Source organism: Anguilla anguilla, chromosome 12 (genome assembly GCF_013347855.1).
Source record: "Anguilla anguilla isolate fAngAng1 chromosome 12, fAngAng1.pri, whole genome shotgun sequence".
Taxonomy (NCBI): domain Eukaryota; kingdom Metazoa; phylum Chordata; class Actinopteri; order Anguilliformes; family Anguillidae; genus Anguilla; species Anguilla anguilla.
Window position 1 is genome coordinate 34,539,207 of NC_049212.1, and position 22,506 is coordinate 34,561,712.

Consider the following 22,506-nt stretch of genomic DNA (forward strand, 5'->3'; position numbering starts at 1 on the left):
TGTATGCGGTGTGCTACTTACTAATGACAGCTATTATCTAACTAAAAATACAATCATTTAAACGCAGGTTGCAGGTAGAAGACATCTTTCATTTATTCACTTAACTACTCAGACCAGGGTGTTAAATATTTCCCAAGTGCCCTCAAATTTAGCAACAAGTTCTGCCACAGAAAACAGAAAGGAAAACAGACTGTTTACTGAGATAACTGGGAGTCAGCAGCGTTTGATAAAAAGTGTGATGGCAGTTACTAAACATTCTACTGGATCTACTGGATTTTGTGCTTACAAATTTGTGGAAACAGTTTGGGGAAGGCCTGTTCCGGTTTCAGCATGACAATGCCTGGTCACACAGCAAGGTACATCAATGGTTTCCTGAATTTAGTGGGGAAGAACTTGATTGGCCTGCAAAGAGCCCTGACCTCAACCCAATTGAACACCTTTGGGATGAATTGGAAAGCTAACTGCGAGCCAGGCCTTATCGACCAACATCAGTGCCCAACCTCACTAATGCTCTTGTGGCTGAATGAAGCGAATCCCCACAGCCATGTTCCAAAGCATAGCGGAAAGCTTTCCCAGAAGAGCGGAGGCTGTTGTATCTCAGTATTTTAGCTTATGAAGCTGAATGAATAAAAACTCCTGGCCACTTGCGTGCATATGAACGGTGTCGCTTTATTCACCATCACCCGGAACTGACAGGCCTTATAAATCGACCACAGACACAACTGCCAAGAGCAAGCAATCAATCCCCGATCAGGATAACAGATCAACCTTACAATACACTACAGAGGCTGTTAGCAGCAAAGGGGGGGACCAACTCCATATCAATGCCCATAGTTTTGGAAGGAGATGTTCAACAAGCTCATATGGGTGTGATGTTTGGGTGTCCACATACTTTTGGCCATGCAGTGTATACAACTGTAAATGTATATCAAACACTTAAGTGGTTAATCACGACTTCTTTAGTGTCGCAACGTGCTTCTCACATGGCTGAGGAACCTATGCAGAATTAGCAAACAATTAATCAAAAATTATGACCATAGTCACACTTAATGTAAAATAAACGCTGCTTTTGTGGCAGTAAAGCCTTGTAATTTCATCAGGTAACCAAAAGGCACTTGAAGGAGATTGTAGTTTGTAGTAGACATGTGGTTCAATTGCCTTTTTGGAGTCACAGCCAACCCAAAAGCAAACAAAAAGTGCAAGAAATCAGGTTATAGAGTTTCTAACATATAGAGAACCAAAACAACAATGGCTACTGTCTATGAGCATTTTCAGGTATACTGCAGGGAGCAGTTCTTTGACTGTACTACAAGCCCGTGCGACCATCTCCACAGAGTGGTTATATAGACACACTTCATATTCACCACTACAATACCAGGAAAATGAAGATGCTCTACAGGTACTACTGTAATAAATAAATACCGAGCCCCAGACTGAAGAACTAAGTCCACTACTACTCCAGGAATTTGTGTTTTCAAATATTACAAAATGCCAATGAAATGATCAGATCATTTGGCTGACCCATTGAAAGGCACAGGTGCAGTTATGTCAGAGGATCCAAACACCATGAAAATGGTCTGACTTAAGGAGAACTTCTGAACAAATACATTAATAAGGACCCAAAAACTAGGAACATTTATGGTATAAAATTTAAAACACATATAAATATCAAGGCAACTGCTTGGCAATTTAATTTGATGCTTATCCTAGTTAAATACTGCCACCTAATGCCAGAATTAATTACTACAACAAAACAAAAATCATTTGAAAATATCGATACTTCATTATATACCAGCTGGTTTTACTTGATATTGATTTATGAAAAGATTCCCAGATGACAAAATAATTAATACACTGAATTCAACATAAGCATCCCGAAGGAAAGAAAATGTCCATCATTAGCTAAATATGATGAGAGGGGGGAAATAACTGCATCTAGTGCATTTGACCAATAATCCCAAAACTCAAAATCAAATCATTACAGATGTTATGTTATCAATTTATACATTTACTGCAGAATGGTCATATTAATGTAAGGTTACTGAAACTCAGCTCTTATCTTTGGAAATGGCATGAGATTTGTTATCCAGCAATAATCATGAAGCTAGCCACCAAAACATAACAATAACCAATTCAGAAACTTAATCGTTCTGTGAAATATGTATCAATTTATTACATGCATGTCACAATAAGTGCACTTGTTTTGATATTGCACTCAATTTTACATTGAAAATCAATTTTACAGAAAACTTCTAAATTTAAATTATGAGCATTTGGTACCTGCCAAAGTGTTTTGTTTTGTTTTTTTAAACATTAAAAATAATACGTTTCAAAGATTTTTTTTTTTTTGCTGGCAAGGCCATTATAAATTATTTTACTTTCAAGTTTCTGTGATTCAAAAGTTTCACATTTAAAGGGGAAAGGTTATCCGACTCCGGTCTAGTGAAAGTGTTCCAGTTGCAATCCCATATTGGCAGAAATGACTTAGCATAATGCATGCTATAATGATCCTGCCCGTTTCTAAGCATGAGTGCGTGTTGTACTGCACTCACCACTACCTCCCCTCGATTCCAAAGTAGAGCTGAAAAACATCCCCACACCCTTTATCGTTGAGAAACTGGTAGAGCTGTCCAAGGTCCATGTGATTCCCTCTGTTGCCATGGGGGTCAAACATGGCCTCCTCAAAGCCGGGGAACCTCCGGAGTGAGGTCACAGTCTCTTCCTCGGTGCCAGGCTGGCCATCCAGAGGAAAGTCTTCCCTGTGTCGTATCATGATTCTCTTCCAGGTCAAAACTTTCACTCTACAGGTTAAAAAATAAAAAATAAAAAAAGTGGTAAAAATGCCTTCAACGTCCACTAAACTACATGACGTCATCAATTAAGAAACACATCATACTAATATACCAAACCTAGGGCCTGATTTACTAAGACCACTTTGCTCATGCAAAACTAATATCAAAACCAATGACTGGTGCGAAACAAATACACTATATGACCAAAGGTATCTGGACACCCCTTGGTCTGGGGCTGTTTTTCATGGTTTGGACTAAGCCCCTTAGTTCCAGTGAAGGCAGATCTTAATGCTACAGCATGCAATGACATTCTAGACGATTCTGTGCTTCCCCAACAGTTTGGGGAAGGCCCTTTCCTGTTTCAGCAAGACAATGCCCACAGGCACACAGCGAGGTCCACACACAGATGGTTTTGTTGAGAACAGCCAGGAAGGAATTGACCAGCCTGCACAGAGCCCTGAACTCTACTCCACCCAACACCTTTGGGATCGATTGAAAAGACAACTGCGTGCCAGGCTTAATCGCCCAATCAGTGCCCCACCTCACTAATGCTCTTCCAGCTGAATGGAAGCAAATCCCTGCAGCAATGCTCCAACATCTAGTATAAAGCCTTCCCAGAAGAATGGAGATTGTTATAGCAGCAAAGAGTGGACCAACTCCATATTAATGCCCATAATTATGGATGAGATGTTGGATGTCAGGTGTCCACCTAATTTTGACCATGTAGTGTACCATGACCAATCCTTGGTCATGTTATTAGTTTTGCATATGCTAAAAGGTTTTTAAAATGCTAAAGGTCTAAGCAAATCAAGCCCTTAGGGTTTAAATTACGTGTGGTCCCTGAAGATATAATACAACCTATAAAAATCTTGGGGGGAGATGGGGAAAAAAACTGTATGACATTTCACATTAAATGACATTAAAAAAAAAAAAAAATTCTGTGAACATGCCTGTACATGTGGTAAAGGTGTGAAGATTATTATAGAACACAGATTATAGAACATACCTGGCCCAGAATTCTTCACAGGAAGCCTGCGGTCCTTCAACACATACAATGCCCGGCTTCCCTGGCATGCAGAAGCCTGACAAGCCCAAATCGCTGGACCACTCCAAGATGTTCTTCCTCTTCACCTTGTTATATATGTGGTGGCTGTAGATCCAGAGTCTGGTGAACACCTCCACTGGCTGTGCTGCAGAGGCCACTTTCTTCAGGCTGTTGGCTGCGAGATTCTTGGCGATATAAACATGGGCGTTGTCTTTTACCCACTCCACAGCAGACAGCAAGCACACTTCTCCGCAGCAGTTCTCCTTCAGGTACGCATTCATGTCCGCGTGAAGCCGGGTCTGCTGGGCTCGACTTAGTTCTGAACATCTGAGAGGAAGTGCACGGCTTGTTAGGGACTGTTTTTAAAAAATGACAAATCTCATTAACATTTCAAACCAGTTGGGAAAAATTCAACTCAATTTTATTTCTATAGAGCTCCCCAATGGGATGAAATCTTGGGCATATAGCACACATCTTGTTATGTGTTTTACCCATGCTCAATATCCCGTGTCAACCTCAGATTTTTTGAAAGGTGTGTGAAAGGTGTATTACATACCTTACTGAAATGTCTGGTAGAACGTTTGGGTAGTCAACCGCGTATGTGCAGGAGATGGCAATTGTTACCTTAAAAAGAGATAAAGAAAACACATGAGACTTACAAAGTTTAGCCATACCACGAAAACAAGGCTTCATTGTAATTTACATTACAGAGTGGCATCCACGCCTACATTAATGTCCATATTTACCGCTTTCAGATCCTGAGTGTCTATTTTCTGCTGTATTACAAATTCAGGCCTAGACGAGGGCGGACAATCCGTTCTGCCTTCCACATATTCCCTTAACTCCGCAATCGCCAAGTGATCCTTAACATCAAACTCGTCCTGGCTCGGGAACATGCTGGTCAACAGCTCAATCTCGGACAGCTGGGCTTCAGCTTCTTCAATGCCGGCCATGGCCGAATAATCCCTGTCAACCTGGGAGAAACATAAGTACCGAATTACAAGTATTCTGGATTCATAAGTACAAAGTTTCACGTATTAGCTACTAGTAACAGTGTCCCTTATCCGCCGAGCTTTGAACTTTGAAATTCGTTGTTGAAAAGCAAGCTATCTGGTCTGACTTTTGACAAAGTCTAGTTGGCTAATAGAACTACAAGTAACTGTCATTCATCTTCGACATTTAAGTTAGCAAGATAACTAGACTACCTAGTTTTAATCATTACCATTGAAACATTTTGGAATTTATAATTGGCAACAAAGATGGTTACGTGAGAACATAATGTTATAACCTTACCTCTAATGCATTATGATTGTTTGTCTGTCAATATCACAAGGTAACGTTTACTGACTAGTTTTTCCCCCATGTCAAGTGATGAACAAGTGCTTGGTTTGTTAAATGTCTAAGTAATTTAGCTATCATAGCTAGCTCCGCAGATTTCCAATCATTTATACACGAAGCAGCTGATTGCCTCATTTATTTATGCAGGGACATAGTTTCAGACTACCTCTATATATAATTATAAATAGCCCAACGTACCTCTTACATTTGTAATTTATTTTGTTTTCCAAAAAGAATACTTGATATAACTGTATTCGCAGAGACCATTCCACGCCAACTGCCACCAAGCGAGCTGCAGTGTTTCCGGTGTAACCCGAATACACTCCGTGGAGCACACAAGCAGGCATTTAGTCCTGTACTTAAATAATTCGTTATCGCCCATGAACTGTACACTTCAATGGTTATCGGAAATTTATCTGGTTTAGATAGTAGATTCTTTCTGTTCTGTCAATCCCTGCATCACTATTTACTTGTAAGAAAGGGTAAATTCTAACTTTTATTGTGAAATGTGTCGCTCTGGTGGTTTACCGGAAGTCACTTTCTTATTATTAGTCCATGAGCTGGCCACGCACTGTGATTTTGTCCGCTTTTGTAGAAAGATTGAAGATTACAATGAATATTGTCTTATCGAGTGACAGATTATCTGTTGATAGTAGAACGAATTGATCGGCTGTCTATTTGTACTGTTTGAGGGTTTTTTAATTTAGTTTTTTTTTTTTTACATGAAAAGCAAGAAACGATCAAGGGAACTGACAGGTTGGTTGCAGAAACTGAAACGTTTCTTTACCGGTAGCTACCACGCAATGCTAGCGACTAACTATCGCAAAATAGCTAGCTAGCTAGTATGATATAGAAATCACGTTCACCCAGGTAGGAATCCGTTTTTAAAAGGAGCTGAATAAAAAAATTATGTTCACGTGCAGTTTATATTATCATTGTTTTGTGAGCATGGCGAAAGTGAGTTTTTTTATCTGCTGGTTCCCATATCTTAGCACGTGGTTATTTTGTTAAGTTTCATTACGATGTCCAGCTGGTTGTAGTCTAAAACACATCTGATAAAGGCTAAGCTATTGTAAATAAAACTATGGAAATAAAAAGCAGTGCCCACTGATCCTAATACATTTATTGGAACTGTGTTTTCATTGAAGTGGCCATGATTGGTCTTCCAGTCCAGTAAAGCATCCCACGCACTCAGTTAAAGTCAAGAGCTAACTGGGTTTTCTCTGTTTTGCGGGACTCAGCTGTCCCAAGTCCACAGCTTTTAGGTCACGATGGGGAAGAAGAGGGGAAAGGAGAAGAACTTCAGAGAAGACGATGCCTTCGAAGTGGCAGGTATGGAACTATGCAATTCGAAATGATAATAACGTGAACAGGTTTAGACAATGTTGTGTGTCTAGACTTGTGCGACCACTGCCACTAAAGCTAACCGGGGCCCCTGTTCTCATCCTGCTGGGGTTGACGGAGATGACTCAGCGGTTTCTCTGATTTCGTAATCAGGAAACTTGCACGGTTTAGTTTGGGTGAATCATAGTCTATTTAACAAAACAGCGAGACACGGCATTATTTCGTAAGCCTTACTTTGACTTTAATTGCATACTGAGTCTGTACTGATATTACCAAAAAAAAACTGGGAGCGATACATGAAAGTTAATTTTATTATTCAAACACTTGAAAATCCCATTAAGTTATTGGTTTGAAATACCACGTTAAATAACTTGTTCCTCAGTATCTGGAAGTTGTCTTCATTCTTACTGCATACTTATTGTGGCCTTTATTTTTTATACTGATAATAAACATGGCAAAAATTCCTGCCTTGGAATGAACCCATCCTGCTCACACAGGTCCATCCTGTGTACACATCCGTAAGGGGATAGATCAGAGCCTTCTGAAGAAGACCTCAGCAGATGTGGCCTGGAACACCTGTCAGGACTGTAAAGACGAGGATGGCCCTGTGTCGTCGGATGACCAGAATGGGGAGTGCCCCCTGATCTGGGTCTGCCTGAAGTGTGGTCACCGGGTAAGCACCTCCCACCCCCGACTGTTCCCGTGACGGCATTCCGTGTGCCCGTCCGTTGGCCGCTCGGCCTTGCTCATTCGCTGCCCGTCTGTCGTTTAATAAGGGCTGTGGGAGGAACTCCGAACACCAGCACGCCGTCAAGCACTACGAGAAGCCCCACTCCGACCCGCACTGCCTGGTTCTCAGCATGGACAACTGGAGCGTGTGGTTAGTGTCAGACGTCCTTGTTAATGCCTGACGCCGGCACCTCCGCAAGGACAGTGCTGAATCTCAGAGTCCCGACGCCCTGACCGGTCGGCTATGAAACCATGCTCTGTGTTGCGGTTGTCCTCCAGGTGCTACATCTGTGACGATGACGTTCAGTATTCCACCACGGGACAGCTGGCTCAGCTGGTGAACAGCATTAAAAAGCAAGCTCTGCCTGGGTCCCCTAGGAGAACACCACAGGAAAGTATGTCCCCTTTTCTCTTTGCTGTTGTATTGTGAACAGCTGTAGGATTTACTGTTTGACAGTTGTACCGCCCCAGTCAACCTCCACACCTCCCATTTTCCCTGGGCCAGTTTGACTTGCTCATGGGGTCCTGGGCCCAAAGTGCTTTGAGACATTGGTCTTTTGTGAGAAGAGCTATGCCGAACGTCATCATTTGTTTTAACCTAAAACATGTCGCGTTACTTCAACTCAGAAGTGAAGGAGGAGGACAGCCAGACTGATGCCGTCGAGGAAAAAGTACCTGAGAAGGAAAACGTAATCCTGCAGTCGAAGGAAAACAGGAGGAATGCTGGTGACTCCAAAGGTCAAAGGTCGGGAGCAAGTACACCTGGCCCTAGTGTCTCCGTCCGAGGACTCAGCAATCTTGGGAACACGTGTTTCTTCAACGCTGTCATACAGGTAAAGGAGTGTCAATGGGGAAATGAGTGTTGGCAAAAAAATATATTTCTACCAGATCATGAAATCTGATTCTTGGACTCACACTGCTGTCAACTTACCATTTATTTGTCAACAGAACCTATCCCAAACGCAGCTCTTGAGGCAGATTCTTAATGATGTCACAGATGAGAAGACCAGCCTCACCGTCACCCCAGACTCGTCCACTGAGCTGGTAAGCCCCGCCCCTTGCTGTGTCCTTACCAGTAATGCTGTGATCACATTGGCTAGTCCAGAAGATTTTGGTTTTTGAATGACTCTCTCATCCCCCCAATCTCCCTCCAGGAACCTATTTTGATCCCACTGGAGCAACCTGGTTCTCTCACCGTAGCTATGTGTCAGCTGCTGAGCGAAATACAAGAAACCAAGAAGGGCGTGGTCACGCCCAGGGAGCTCTTCACACAAGTCTGCAAGAAGTGGGTGCAGTTGGACGTGGCTGTATAACAGTCCAGTATTTCCCCTTTCTCTTTAAGACACAGCCATGGTCTCAGTTTACTGCAGCCTAGTGGCAGATTACTGCATTGTGAATGACCCCTGAGTAGGGACAGAACGGGTGCTTAATGTGTCTGTTGCTCAGGCCTCTGTAAAATTGTCATTTTGAATACTCTTATCCTTTAGACACAAGTAAGCTACCCACACCTTATGGACTGCTTGGAAAGAAATCTCCATCTCAACCAATACACAGAACAAAATTCTTCTCTCGCTAATAGTTGGTTATTGACAAGTTTCCTTTACAGTTCTTAGGGATCTGGAGAAGTTAAATTATTTAAATATTTAGTATTTGAAACAGAGGTTTCACCCAGGCCTGTGGTTCTGTTCACCCGTAGGGCTGCCAGATTTAAGGGGTTCCAGCAGCAGGACAGCCAGGAACTTCTGCGATATCTTCTGGACGGGATGAGGGCCGAGGAGACGAAGGTGCGTCCGCCTCGCATGAAGGGAACAACCACGTCTCAATGCCCTGAAAGTGTCAATCATATCCGTGTGATTTACGTAGTTCTGAGTTCGGATTCAAATTACGAGTTGTCACAGATTTTACTCCAGAGCGAAGGGCTTTATGTTTAAATGCTGGGTTTAAGTCACTTTCACGTGGAGTCTGTTCACAATTTGCACGCCACATGGTCAATCTTGCTTCCATTTGGCCCTTTTTCAGAGAGTAAGCTCAGGGATTGCTGAAGCAGCAAAAAGGTCTGGAAAAACCACGGATGCTGAAGAATTAAAGAAGTTGGTTAAAGGTAAGACATTTGTTCAGCTGTATAATGAGTTCATATTTAATAACCTTAGGGTCTGTGATTATTTTTTGAGTCAACTGATAAATACATTGATTTCTATAAATATTCAGCTGCTGCATCCAATCATAACAAAACTATTGTTGTCATAATAGGCGGCTTTGGCAGTGTTTAAAATTCAGTTACGTACACAATTCGCACTTATTTGCTTAACACATTCCTGTGTGTTTTCCCAGCATACGAGAAAAATGGAGCGCCCAAGAACTTTGTTGACCAGGTTTTTGGCGGAGAGCTTACCAGCACGGTCATGTGTAAAGAATGCAAAACCGTAAGTAAGATGAGGTTCATCTAAAGTTATGCGTTGTGTTGCTATGGGAACGCCAACCAAATAAAATACTTGCACTGTCCTTGTCTTGCAGGTGTCTTCAGTGACAGAGATGTTTCTTGACCTTTCTCTTCCAGTTTCAGACGAGGTAATGGCCTCTTCCTCCAGGTGTGGTGGGGTGTTTGCTTAACACAAGAAAGGCCACAATCTAGAAACAATACGGTGGTCAAATTGGAAATGTAAAGTAAATATTAGGAACAGGGGCAACAAGCATACATGCCATTCATTTTATAATCGGCAAGGACCTGAAGACCGCCTCTGAGGGGCTTATAAAATGAACACGATCAAAGAGCTCAGTGACCCAGTTTGCAATCTGGACCGTAATTAAGAAGTCCTAGGCTTTGCTGAAATTTGGGAATCAATAATAGTTCACAATTGTAAAAGAGGCAAAGATATGTTTTTGTCTTGGGTTTCGCTAGCAAGAACGCAACGTTTTTAAGCAGGGAAAGGAATTTTCCCCTGATGTCTCATTCCTGCCCCCCCCCCCTCCCCCCAGGCATACAGGAAAAAGAATCAAAAGAAAACACCGAAGAGCAGCGAGGGCAAGGACAGCGACCGGGACAGTCCTGTTCCACTGGCCAGTGGAAACGATGACATTCCTACTGGCGCAGGGAGCAAGTACCAGCAGAAGAAAGCCAAGAAGCAGGCTAAGAAACAGGCAAAGGTGGGCTAAAATAAATCTGCATTCCTTCTCACAAAAATTCTTCCCAAGTGGGACTGTGTTTGTTGTCTGTTATTCCCCGTTTCATTACTCAGTTCAAGTCTTATTCTTCCTGGTTTATTTTCAAAATCCGCTGGTTTGTGGGAAATTTCAACCACGCCACCCTCTTTTCACTCGTCTACAGAACCAGAGGCGCCAGCTTAAGCAAGGAGGAAGAGTCTCTCTGGATGCCGTAGCCAATCAGGATTCAGCTGAGCCTGAGGAGGGGGAGGAGACAAGCTCTCTCGGGGAGGGGGGCGGGTCCGAATCGGGGGCCGCCTCCGGAGAAGGGGGCGAGGCAGCCGGGGCATTGGACATGGAGCAGAGCAGACCAGGGCCCGATGGAGACGTCCAGGCCGTGGAGAATGCAGCTGAGGAAGAGGAGGAGGCAGCGATGGAGTGTGATGAAGACGGAATCTCTGCGGTCAGCAACCGTTTCACAGCCCTGTCCGAGGACCAGAGCGCAGGCGGAGACGGAAAAGCGGCCGAGGGCAAGCCGGCAGAGGAGGAGGAGGAAGTGGCCACACCCACCCATGAGGAAGACCAGCTTGCCGAAGACATGACCCAGCTCTCCCTGGACAACGCCTTTGTCGCCCCTGACGACGTCCAGCTGGACGTGGAGAGCGAGAACACGCCCACCGACGCCAAGGAGTACACCGTGGTGAACCAGGACCCCGAGCTGGCCTTCCACACGCTGGCCACCAGGGCGGCGCCAGAGAAGCAGGAGTGCTCGGTCAGCTCCTGTCTGTTCCAGTTCACGGAGGTGGAGAACCTCACCAAAAACAACAGCCTGCTGTGCCTCACGTGCTCACGACGACAGTCGCGGCCCAAAGCGTCAGACGGTACAGTTTAACCGACACGCCCTTACCTAACCTGCTTTGATCGATCGAGGAGGCTTCGTCATTGTAATCACGATAACGTTCTGCGTAGGCGCTGCTAAGGAGAAAGAGTAATCATGCACCGTCTCCCAGGGCGATGGTGTGATTGATGTGGGGATAAGTCAGGCACAGTCAAATTAATATTTGGCACAGCACGCGTAGATAACATTGAATAACTCTGTAAAATCATAGTCACATGTGACCATCTAGTAATAGCGAAAGTTGAGAGAGAAGGTATGTCTGTAGTATTTGGCATGTCCTGTTTCACTGCCAGGCCTGTTTTGTACGCACGTCATGTTTCCTCTTACGTGTCAGTTAAAGAGAGTTTTGTGAAGGATGAAAGTTTAACAGGAAGGCACACAGTGCCTTTGACGGATGAGAAAGCTCACTCTGATTTTGTGCTGCGTTTAGGCTCCAAGACCAAGGTGTACACCGACGCCTTGAAGCAGATGCTCATCTCGTCCCCTCCCCCTGTGCTCACCCTGCACCTGAAGAGATTCCAGCAGGTATTCTGCCGTTCTGTGCCACACGGAGCTCAGTCACTCAGGCACTGACGAGTTCTGAGAAAATCTATTTGAGTCATCTGAATTGATTTGTGCTGATGAGTAATTTGAAATAGTTTGTTGATTGCGATAATGGAAGAGCAATCAAGTAGGTGAGCTGGACCGGTTAGGTGATTTCCAGGCGTTAAGAACAGCGTGTCCAAACATCCAAGCAACGGTTGGATGCTACGGTTCTGTTTTTCAAGGCTGAATTAAAAACAGGACAAATAAAAAGTTCAGTCTTAGAGAAATGGTCCCTAATCTCTCTCCTAACTCCTGCAGATCGCGTACAGCGTTTCCAAGGTGAATCGCCATGTTCAGTTCCCTCAGATTCTGGACCTTGCACCTTTCTGCTCCGCCAACTGCAAGGTAATGACATCATCTCTCACAGCCACTCTAATGGTACGTTCCCATTGGTTGGTTTCACTTGGCTGTGCCCTCTAAACAGAGCTAAAGACCAGCAAGAGGGCATACATTGCTGGACTTGTCCATACACCCAAGCAAACTAAAAAAACACATTCTGCCAGCCCAATATGTAAGCTTCAACAAAACCCAGCCCTATTCCTTGATAGGCCTCTTGTGTTTATGTACGATTTACACCTCATTACAGCCTCCTTTTCTACCCTTCAACCATGTGGTCAACATGGCATGTCAAGATCCTATTGCTGCACTCACTTGCACTACTGGTTTCCGTGAGTTACCGTGGAGTTTGTGAACCACCCGTTAAAAAAAAACATTACAGCCAACTGCTTATGCTACTGTGAACGTAGTCAGACCGAACCAGGCCATTCTGAGCGAGCGCTTACCTGGTTTATGGTTTCCTGTTTCCAGAACGTTGCAGAGGGACAAACCCAGGTGCTGTACAGCCTTTATGGAATCGTTGAGCACAGCGGAACGATGAGATCCGGTCACTACGTCGCCTACGTCAAAGCGCGACCCTCCAACCCTCCGGCCACCTCTCTCAACGGACCAACAACACAAGGTAGGAGTGTGTAGATCATACCAGAACATTTCTACAGTTGTGTTCCACTGCATGGCTTTCATCTTGTAACTTTCTTGTAACTCCTTAAATAACCTTCAAGGGCAACAAATGCTCCGATAGCCATGAGGAATTGTTGGAATCAACGTTTATCCTCGGCCAATCGTTTCCAACCCACGGGTTACGAGTCGGACTGAGGTGGATCAGATGTCTAAATAATTTACTGTACGTAATATACTTTACTGGGAAATTGATGCCAGTCATTAAACGGTGTCCCTGCTACAGTGCACAAACGGTTAAATGCATTTAGATTCCATCTGTGAAGTGGGAAGTGAGAAGCTGTGCTCATTAAGCGGGTTGTGGGGCTCGTGTAGTCTGCAGACCACTGCGGCAGGGGGTCACAGCAGTGTTGCTTCACTCCCACGTCTACAGGCGAGAACGAAGCCCCAAAAGGGTCGTGGTTCCACGTGAGCGACTCCAGCGTGCAGCCCGTGCCCGAGTCCAGGGTGCAGAGCTCGCAGGCCTACCTCCTCTTCTACGAGCGGATCTCCTAGCGCGCCCGTCGTGCGCGGAGCCCGGGGACACGCTGTTCCCGCCGCTTCGGGAACGTCCCGGAGGAACTGGCGCGTATCCCGGGAGACGGACGGCGGAGTGCCAACCACGTCCCGCCGCTCAGCTGCCTGTCTCTGGCAGCGTTGTGACTTGAGCTCCAGGCGATTGCAATGAGACCCTCACTTTCCACTTAATCGTGTTGCGGTTGAACAGAGAGGGGGTGGGGGGTGGGGGGTGGGGTTTAACGGATCATGTCAGGCATACAGAAATTCCACAGAACAGTAAGACATCAGTATAATCAAGAACGTTTTCCACGTTATGCGTATTTGGGAAGGGAGAATGTGCACCACAAGGTGTTGTGAAAATACACACACATCTCTGCAATGATTACTGTACTTCCTGGAACTGAAAATGAAATGATTATGGTTAGATAAGAAGAGCACCAGAATCCAGTTCACTCGCTGTGTAAATCACTGTACACAAAACACAACTTGAAATGGATAGAACCTACTTTTGAAAATGGTCTAATTTTGTGAGGGGGGAGGGAATTGTAATTCACTTGTATATGAATTATTTATTTCTTTAACTTTTTATGATGTCAGAATTAAAGAACTGTTGCTTAAAAGATTACTGCCGGTCCTTAATTTAAATGGGCAGTGTGTGCGTGATTCTGGAGATAAGTTTCTTTCCTTCAGGGTTGCTCTCCCAGGATCCACTATCACGAGTTGCAGCAGTACAGCTTTACTATCTTTAAAAGTTCAAAATGCACGTCAAAGAGCATTTACTTCGTCCCGCATTACGACCCATACTGTCAATATTGCGCTGTCAGAAATCAAGTTTTCTTGATTTCCGAGGTACAACTGAATCAAGTAAAATCAATCTCGGCTTCTGAAGTGCATTTTTTATTTGCAAAACAAAAATGAACAGTGGTACTGAAAGGCATAGCTATCGTAAAACAAAAATACACCAGGAAAAGATGAACATTAAATAACCATGGAAACAGCCAGCGGGAGTGTGCTGGTCTTGGAGGGGGGTGGTGGGAGTTTGGGGATGTGCCCCGGGGGTGCCAAGTCAGTCGTCCTCATCCCAGTCCTTCTTCCCCTGGGGGGCTTTTGGTCCCCCAGCTGGTTTAGCCATAATGATCTGATAGGACAGGCGGGGGGGGGGGAAAGAGAATCACTTGACAGTTGACAATGTGGCCTACAGCTCCACCTGCTGGACATCCAAATGAATCTATTTAACTTTGCCTTCATTAAGTTTTACGCTGCACCTCAAACCCCTCGGTTCTTCAGCCCAGTTACCAGGGTGGCTGTTGAATTCTCAGAAGTTTAAAAAAGAAATAAAACTGGTCTCACGATGGGGTAGTAGTCTTACTTCTGGAACATTTCTACTACAAAACATGCAGACACACCATGCATTTTCACACTTGTCTCAGCTTGGACAGATTTATGTGCAGTAACACAAAAAGACCTCTGAACTTTATTTTTGGTTTTAACATATCAACGCCTCTGAGATAGACTACTCCAGAATTTGAGTAATGCAACAAGTGCGGTTAAGCATGCTTGTGAGGAAAACTTTTTTTGGTGAAGTAAGTAAATAAATAGAAAATTCTATGTTTTCTAGCCTTGGCCACGTTAGTTTTTCATTTAAAAAAGCTTGTTTCTGTCACACAACACACTGATGTGAGGAAATGCGTGCAGGTTTTGGAGCTCCAATGGCCCAAAACTCCACCTTTTTCGGTTCTAATTAATAATGTGCGTCAAAGCTATCGGGCTCGTCCTCCCAGCTGTCTTTGTCCCAGTGGCCCTGCTGTTTGGGAGCCTTGGGTCCACCCGCCGGCTTAGCCATAATGATCTAACGCATCACACAGAACGACAGCCTTTTACACATTTTACACTCGTATACTCAACGCACATACATTTTAAAAGGGCTCGTTTAAAACACGTACACGTCAGCCATTTTGTGAAATGACTAGTGGCAGAGAGAGAAAATGAATGCGTCTGACCTGGTCGACGCGGAGCACGGTGACCGCAGCGTTGGTGGCCAGCTTGATGCCCCAGTGTTTCACCAAGTAGGGGTCCAGGATGCCGGCCTCCAGCATGTCTTTCAAAGCCGCGCCCTCGCCCTGTAGGAAAACAGCCAATCGGCAATCGAGATATAAACGCAGAGCAAAAAAGGAAGCCACCAAAATGGGGAAATCCAGTTGACAGGTACCTTCAATTCATATGTTTACTTATGTCCCCCGATGCATGGCAAAGCAGATTAAAAGACGTTTTTTCCTTTTTGAAATACATACAACCCTTTTAAATTGCATATATTTGGCAAACGCTTTTACCCAAAGCGTACAATAAGTGCATACCGAAGGTCATTGGAACAATTACAAAACACAGGTCAGATAAGGTACAATACTCACTATGTAATTATCCATAGCCATGAACACATTAAAGTCCAGTTCGTAAATCCAGATTTTCAATCTTTACGGAGAATCCACACGCATGTCAACTGCCCACAACACCCAGCCCACCATCTGCCCACCTCTATGTCAAAGCCCATGTTCTTGTTCCCCTCATGATGAACGGCGTAGAGTTTGGAGATGAGCTCGTTCCCCTTCACCCCGGCGTTCTGGGCCAGCGCGCGGGGCACCGCCTCGAAAGCATCCGCGAACTTCTTAATGGCGTACTGCTCCAGACCTGGACACGCCTGCAACGGACAGCACCATGAGTGCGCCGGGCCTCCTTATGAACATCACCAGAGCACCACGTTATCCAATCAGAAACTGCGGGGTGGTTCCATAGTTAATAGACACAAAGAATAAACCACACTACTCTTATATGGCTATACATACATGTATGTTCTAGGCTCTAGTTTATCTTGTACCTTTCAGTAAAAAAATTTTTTATTTATTTTTTTTAAATCTTAATTATTACTCACATTCTCTTAATTTAATACCCATTTTTATCCCTATCTCGTCAAAATCCTTCCATATTCTGCATTGCACCAAACGCAATCAGTGTATTGCTTTTGAAACTCAACTGTGGTAATTCCGCTAATTCAGCACACAGTACGCATCATCCACGCACAGTACGCATCATCCACGCACAGTACGCATCATCCACGCTCAGTACGCATCATCCACGCACAGTACGCATCATCCACGCACAGTACGCATCATCCACGCACAGTACGCATCATCCACGCTCAGTACACTGTCAGACAGATGATGGCTTCCCAATGCACCAGTAAACAGTTTCCACCACAATGAGGAGATTTACTCCTTCTAGGCTTCTGGACTAAAGAGGTGCGCTTACCTCGCCATAAGACATGATCTGCTTTGCCAGTTCGATCTCAGTGGCCCCAGCACCTGGAAGCAGACGCTTGTCCTACAGGGGGGAGAGGGGGAGGGGGGACTCTTATCAGGCACAAAAATTTTTTTTTTTAACTGGACAAATAACTGAATGAGCCGTTGACTAACACTGAACGCTCATTTCATCTTGGCCTTCTTCATGAATTCATGTGTACGTGCCTGAAAGTGCACACATTTCACTGTGTCCCTGTGTGGAAAGTGCCAGAACAGTGCCGTTGCTGGCTTCAGTCTCACTCACCCGGACGAGGACCTTGAACGTGTTGACGCCGTCGTCGACCGCCCGCTCGATGTCGTCCATCATGTTTCCCGTGGACCCGCGAATGACCAGCGTGGAGATGGCACCGTCCTCTTTGTCTGTAGATGAGAACACTGTGGTACTGGCATGCCAGTGTGCTGGCAGATCTACGCAACTTACGCACTACCTCAGTTAGGGGTGGGTGACATGCTCAAAAAATAAATCGCGTCTCAATTTTTTCACAAGTTTGGGAAGTACACAATGCACATCACAATAGTTTGTGTTAATACACTTAATAAGTAAAGTAATCATGATATCGTGCTTAAAAAGGCTTTTTCTTGCTGGTATACATTTGACATTGGTTTCTCAGTTTCTTGAAATTTTGAAAAGACACTGGGGCATGAGATTTAAAAAGTGAGTGGATATACACCTTAACATCGATCAGTTCTATACATTTATGGTAGTGCATTTATGTTGCTCACTTATACCTTGAAACCATGGTTACCATGGTTTTTTTTCAGGAGATTTATTATATAGTTATCATATTGTCACAAACCAATTCATTGCAGTGAATCCTAATGAGGAGAATACTAAGCTGTTCTACTGCAGTTCTACCTAAATATAATAAAGGAATCCATCACCATTGGTGAAAAAATACCATTGCAGCAAATCAAGATGTTCAACGCATGTCATAGTGGTAAATCACACGTGGAGTAGCATAGTTGTAAAGACAATCATAACTGATGTGATATGGCAAATGACAGCTGAAATCATACTGCTGTAATTCTACTACAACATCATATAGCCCAACCCCTAACCTCACATCAGTGATCCTGTAGGAAATGAAGCCTTACCATGTTTAAAGACAACCACTTGGGTTTCGCCAACTTCACTGAGGTAGACGTTGTCACAGCGACCCATTTCGTCAGGGGTGGGGGCTGTCTGTGGGGGGGGGAACAGCAGAATTCTTAGTCAAATCACAGCTCCAGTTGTACTGTATACCGACATACCGCCAAATACTAGGATCCGTTTCAGTTACTGTAGCGGAGGGATTCTGTATTTACTCTGAGACTTACCAGTCTGGGAAGTGCAACAGCTCCTAGTGTCTTACACAATCTTCTTAAATCCCATTTGGAATTAAGCCTGACAGAGAAGGGGGGAAAATGATGTTTTTACACACAGATTAGTGTGAAGTCAACCCTGGTACAGAAGCAATACGGTTATGTAAATGGACCCTCTGTGCTTTCCTGGTGAAACTGCACTTGCATTCTGAGACTATTCGCACAGGCCTAGTATTACCTGGGGGCCTCTAGAAACTTGTAATAATTGCGGAGGTCGTCTGTGATCTTAATCCCGTGCGAATCTGCCATGTCCGTAATTTGTAAAGTAAAAATTCCACCGCAAATGACCTACCATATTTCGCCAAACACAGAGGTAATGTGATAATATTAGTCCCGTGCGAATGGGCATCTCGGTGATTTGGGGTCGTATTTTACTGCTACGCAGAGCAGATCCTTGACATTTTCAATCATATCCGGGGGGGATAATGTCAGTAAATTCGAGTAAAATACAGACTTCGCTTATCCTGTGCGAATGCGCCGCACGAAACACCGACGTGGGGGGGGGGGGGGGGGTCATTTCTAAATCACATGAGGTCCCCAGGTAATGCTAGTCCCGTGCGAATAGGGCTTAACACGGATTTTCTCCACTGTAAGTCTCTGTGGACAGAAGCGTATGCTAACGGTCGCATCGCGGCGTAATGTGACGTGGCGTAGACGCAGCGTGGCATCAGGGGGCATCTCACCGGACCACCATGAGCTGGTACTTGTTGGCGTAGTGCAGCGCCATGTCCGCCACCTTGCCGCCCGTCACCACCACGTTGGCGCCGGACTCCGCGACGGCCTTCACCTGCGCCTCCATCATGTCCTCCTCGCCCTTGCTGAAGCTCAGCAGCTCCTCGGCGTTCTTTATCAACACCGTTCCCTGGGGGGGGGGAAGAGTGACATCACATCACCGTGGAGACCCCCTTCCAGTTCTCTCAGCTGGTAACGGCATCCGAATTTTGAATGTTATATGTTGAATGTTACAGTAAAACACTGCTGAACAAATCTAATTAACTGCAGCTCTTCTAATGGAACTGCATCAAAATCCACCTTCAGCATGACGATGATGTGCAAATAGCTCACCACCAAGAGATTAATAATTTTAATCTGACAAACAAATTAAAAGTATCAAACTGTATGGAAGCACCCATTTATTATAATGAGATATGCATGGGCTCACCTTGGTCTCTGTAACCATGCAGTCGAATGGGCAGGAGAACACTGCTATCTTTGCATCTTTGACTGACGTGATGTCCCCTTCGGTTTCCTTTTTGAAAACCATGCCATGTAACACTGAAGACGACATCAGCCCACAGCCCTGAAAAAACAGAACGCCATTAGGCTACTGGTACACAAAGCGACAAAACAAAGTGCTAAATCAGTTTTAAAGCTCAAGGCACTTACCAAAATCTTGCAGATTCGTACATTGTCCACGTTGAAATTTCCGGACTCGGGAAAAATGGAGACTGCAAAAAATGTAAAATAAATAAAAATTATCAAATAAGTACAGTACAGAACAAAAACAATTACACCTGTTATAAACTGTATTAATGTTGACGGTCACACACTTGATACAAAGCATTGGTGCAGTATTTTTTTTTTTGCACGTAATAAAACACTCTTTACACGAAGTACTTTGATTTGAAGTTATCCCGGTTTGCGTTTTTCATGCTTGTGATGTGTTGCCATGGCGACACTGACCACAGGCCTGAGCGATGAGGCGAGCCAGGAAGTCCTCGTGGCCGTGCTGCTTGCTCATGACGGCCGTGCGGATCAAGGCTGTGGCCTCGTCCACGTCCCGCAGGTCCTTGGCGGAGGAGCAGACGCATTCCGGAAGGATCTCCAGGGCCTTCCTGCACGCCATCTCGTACCCTTCGATCACCTAGAACACAAAAAAATATATGATAAGTTGCACGATTGATCAAATCCGGTTATGGGGAAAAACACTGTTCAAAAAAAGGGGAAGGCGGTGGATCTTTTCCTCATAAAATCAAAAAAAGACTCACACTCGCTTAATCCTCAAAAAAACGAATAATTGTATTTATTTAACTATGAGAATGGTTAACGGTTCAACCAATTCGGTCTTCATCAGAACCTCTTTTTAAAAAAATGCACATTTGTCACCGCATTACTATATTTCCATTGTTTATTGCCACCTTCTTGCAGCTTTCTTGGCCTGGTCCACCTTTTAAAAGGATAATGGATGGATAATGGATGGATAATTGAGAATGGATAATGGATGGATAATGGATAATGGATGGACAAGGCTGCCACTCACCTCTGACACAGACAAGCCCATTCTCAGAAGCTCCTCGGCCTGCGCCAACAGGGCCCCGGCAAACACCAGGACGAAGTTGGTCCCGTCGCCCACCTCCTGCTCTTGCATGTGGGAAGCCATCACGACCATCTTGGCCGCGGGGTGCTGGACCTGAGGCAGACACGCGTTCAGCCGCCAGCACTGGAAAACCCACACGTTTGTAAAGGCGCACTTTAAAGGCCTAGCCTGCGCGGCACAGCTTACCTCAAGTTCTCGCAAAATGGTGGCCGCATCGTTGGTGACAAAGAGCTTCTCCAGGTGGTTGATCACCATTTTGTTCATACCTGTATCAAAATATATAATGCTAAAACCAAGCATCCATAAGCACATACAGTGAAACAATACGCTACGCTTTGCCAGTGTTACATGAAGGAAGTAACAGCATACGCAGGGCTGCAGCACCTACCGTTGGGTCCATACGCAGTTCGTGTAGTCTCGGCCAGCTCTTTGCATGCTCGGATGTTTCGGAAGACAGCCTCCTCCAAACCTGAATAGTGCTGAAATAAAGCAGATCCATTTAGTGAATAATGTGCTATTGGGTTAAATTCCATTTGGTCTAACAAGCATGCCAAACCATTAGTGCCCTGTGATGCACTATAGTCCAGTCCATTACAAAATATATATATATATACTACTACTACTACTTTCTGGTTTGCATAACAGATAATTATTTATTACTTTAATTTATAATCAAAAATTCTTTATAAAACAGAAAGAATGTACAAGTCTACACACTCTGAACAAATAATGAAAACCATTTATTCACTCACAAGTTGCTCATTAGATCTCTGGATAAGAATCAACACTAATGACTGATGCTCTACGTTTCTTCAACTAACACCATCCCATTTTGTGGATAGCCGTCCCTTCGGCTAAACTTGCTGGCTATCTTATTGCAACCCGCTAACCTTAGCTAGCATTGGGTTATCACAGTAGTACTTCGTTCAGCAGCAAGTCAAGATGAGATTGACAGGTGCATGTCTACGCCCTGGGATTTCTATGTCGCGTGCGACTGTAAGTATAAAAACCTAAATAATAGGCTGCAGGAGTGGAGGGTAATATCGTGTGGGCTTTAACTATACCTTTCTGCAAACTGCCCCAATTTCATTGGTTTGTCCCGTGGCTATGTACGACTACCGAGCCATCGATATGCTAGCTAGTTTAGGGACGTTACCATGATAACAATGACAATGATCAACAATGCTGGAGTACCTAGCTGGTTAAACAATTGGTGTATGAATGACTAGCACGTTAACTGGCTGGCTTTACTTCATAAATAGGGCAATATGACAGACAATAAACAAACACGAATGACGTAGTTAGACTATTTAAGGAATAAAGCCGTTTTAAAATGTTGCTCGACTCCCGGACGTACTACACGTTTATCCGTTGCTAAGTATAGCATCGATAGCTAAAGATGAGCAAGCAAGTTAGCTAGCAAGACCAGTACACAAATACAAAAGACAATTCCCACCGGATCAAAATCTCATGCAAGAAAATATATAGTTATTGTTCAAAACAGATGCGACAGATGTCTAATTGACAGAACAGTGATATCGGCTACAGTAATAACTATTGTTTGATTGTTCTAGAAGCGATTTAGCTGGCTAAGCTAATGCTACTACATGACAGAAGCCGACCACGTGTTCCCTTTACATCGCGACACACACCAGACCTATCTTTAGGAGAACTTAATGTAATCTAAAATATCGTTTATCCCACCTTGGCACCATCCTTTAGCATTTGAGCAAAACCCGGAGCTTTAGGTACGTGAAGAGCCATTTTCTGTGGAATTGAGTGATACCGGTCCCGGTCTTCTTCTGAAAAGACCCGGCGTTTGTGTGCCTGTTTGGGCGTGGCTTGGATTCATCGAGTTACGTAGTAGGCCAGTAACGACAGACCTCATATATTGATGGTCGAAGCAGCGATGAGCTACTACTTCCAGAATGGTCGCTCGCAGATGACTTTATCACATCTGTCCTGAACTTTCGCTGGTCATATGTACATTCCTGATTAATATAAAGCTAGTTTAACGGGGAAAAAACACGGAGAATGGTATCTCAATGGAGTATATTCTCCCTGAACTGCATCCGATACAGCAGAGATGG

At 44.4% G+C, this 22,506-nt stretch overlaps 3 protein-coding genes across 9 annotated transcripts; 1 reads left to right on the forward strand and 2 right to left on the reverse strand.

Moving 5' to 3' along the window:
* Positions 1–2,148: 2,148 nt before the first annotated feature.
* Positions 2,149–5,506, reverse strand: rwdd2b (RWD domain containing 2B). Of its 4 annotated transcripts, none has more exons than XM_035385384.1 (5): positions 5,381–5,506; positions 4,584–4,811; positions 4,394–4,461; positions 3,799–4,164; positions 2,149–2,801 (listed from the first exon to the last, which is right to left on the reverse strand). In XM_035385384.1, exons 2-5 carry the CDS (start codon positions 4,788–4,790, stop codon positions 2,555–2,557), a joined length of 888 nt encoding a protein of 295 aa, XP_035241275.1. In that variant the 5' UTR covers positions 4,791–4,811; positions 5,381–5,506; the 3' UTR covers positions 2,149–2,554. The 4 variants fall into 4 exon arrangements, with proteins under 4 accessions (XP_035241275.1, XP_035241273.1, XP_035241274.1 ...); XM_035385382.1 differs by having other exon boundaries at positions 4,584–4,813; positions 5,378–5,503; XM_035385383.1 differs by having other exon boundaries at positions 5,374–5,502.
* A 201-nt stretch (positions 5,507–5,707) lies between these two features.
* On the forward strand, positions 5,708–14,009 carry usp16 (ubiquitin specific peptidase 16). Of its 3 annotated transcripts, none has more exons than XM_035385377.1 (18): positions 5,709–5,931; positions 6,417–6,507; positions 7,017–7,192; positions 7,296–7,399; positions 7,528–7,643; positions 7,876–8,081; positions 8,197–8,292; positions 8,403–8,533; positions 8,945–9,032; positions 9,268–9,349; positions 9,580–9,671; positions 9,763–9,816; positions 10,225–10,392; positions 10,574–11,270; positions 11,718–11,812; positions 12,131–12,217; positions 12,680–12,830; positions 13,260–14,009. In XM_035385377.1, the coding sequence occupies exons 2-18, from the start codon at positions 6,447–6,449 to the stop codon at positions 13,379–13,381; spliced, it is 2,526 nt and encodes an 841-aa protein (XP_035241268.1). In that variant the 5' UTR covers positions 5,709–5,931; positions 6,417–6,446; the 3' UTR covers positions 13,382–14,009. The 3 variants fall into 3 exon arrangements, with proteins under 3 accessions (XP_035241270.1, XP_035241268.1, XP_035241269.1); XM_035385378.1 differs by lacking the exon at positions 5,709–5,931 and adding an exon at positions 5,942–6,045; XM_035385379.1 differs by lacking the exon at positions 13,260–14,009 and having other exon boundaries at positions 5,708–5,931; positions 12,459–12,822.
* Positions 14,010–14,260: 251 nt separating this feature from the next.
* On the reverse strand, positions 14,261–22,277 carry LOC118209764 (T-complex protein 1 subunit theta). 2 transcript variants are annotated; one of them, XM_035385381.1, is made up of 15 exons: positions 22,121–22,177; positions 20,805–20,895; positions 20,603–20,682; positions 20,360–20,509; positions 19,783–19,963; positions 19,486–19,547; positions 19,262–19,399; positions 18,783–18,961; positions 18,055–18,121; positions 17,833–17,920; positions 16,982–17,097; positions 16,688–16,759; positions 15,915–16,079; positions 15,385–15,504; positions 14,261–14,522 (listed from the first exon to the last, which is right to left on the reverse strand). In XM_035385381.1, exons 1-15 carry the CDS (start codon positions 22,139–22,141, stop codon positions 14,451–14,453), a joined length of 1,602 nt encoding a protein of 533 aa, XP_035241272.1. In that variant the 5' UTR covers positions 22,142–22,177; the 3' UTR covers positions 14,261–14,450. The 2 variants fall into 2 exon arrangements, with proteins under 2 accessions (XP_035241272.1, XP_035241271.1); XM_035385380.1 differs by lacking the exon at positions 14,261–14,522 and adding an exon at positions 15,126–15,233 and having other exon boundaries at positions 22,121–22,277.
* Positions 22,278–22,506: the final 229 nt, after the last annotated feature.